This window comes from Corvus brachyrhynchos, unplaced genomic scaffold (genome assembly GCF_000691975.1).
Source record: "Corvus brachyrhynchos isolate BGI_N302 unplaced genomic scaffold, ASM69197v1 scaffold663, whole genome shotgun sequence".
Lineage (NCBI taxonomy): Eukaryota > Metazoa > Chordata > Aves > Passeriformes > Corvidae > Corvus > Corvus brachyrhynchos.
The window spans coordinates 18,783-19,220 of record NW_008237243.1 but is presented as its reverse complement, the minus strand read 5'-3'; the positions used below and the strand labels follow the sequence as shown (position 1 = coordinate 19,220).

The 438-nt window shown below is 55.5% G+C and overlaps 1 protein-coding gene across 1 annotated transcript in view; it reads right to left on the bottom strand.

Annotated features, from left to right (window-relative positions):
• The window catches only part of LOC103612944 (small conductance calcium-activated potassium channel protein 2-like), an 18,162-nt gene that overhangs the window by 16,502 nt on the left and 1,222 nt on the right, over positions 1–438 (bottom strand). Inside the window, exon 3 of the mRNA XM_017730283.1 lies at positions 85–182. Coding sequence (XP_017585772.1) covers positions 85–182 — 98 coding nt within the window. The remainder of the gene's footprint in view (positions 1–84; positions 183–438) is intronic.

Sequence of the window (438 nt, the reverse complement as noted above, 5' to 3'; positions counted from 1 at the left end):
TTCCTACAATGAAGCCTTTAGAAAAACTGACTCTGCAACCACAAATATGTAAACACTCAGCAATTCATAAAGTTAATTAATTACCTGAATTTCCCTTGCATGGTATACAATAATGAGCCCAAGCAAGATAATCGTGGAGAGGCTAATAAGGCATTTTAGAGCGAGGGAATACAGAGACTCCTGCAACAGAAAGACACCACTGTCCATCAGAGACCCATACACACGGAATCGTTCCCGCCCCGCCGGGCTCCCCAGCCCCAGTGCGAGCAGCGGAGCCCGAACTGGGAGGGGAGGGAGGATCGCCCCGCCTTAGTGTCGGGGACGTAGGGTGCCTCACGGCGGGGCCAGGGAAGGGGGACACCTCGCCTCACGGTTGCAGAGCCGCGGGGTGAGCATCTCATCTCAGGGCGGAGGACCAGTAGGCCCCACACGGCGGTG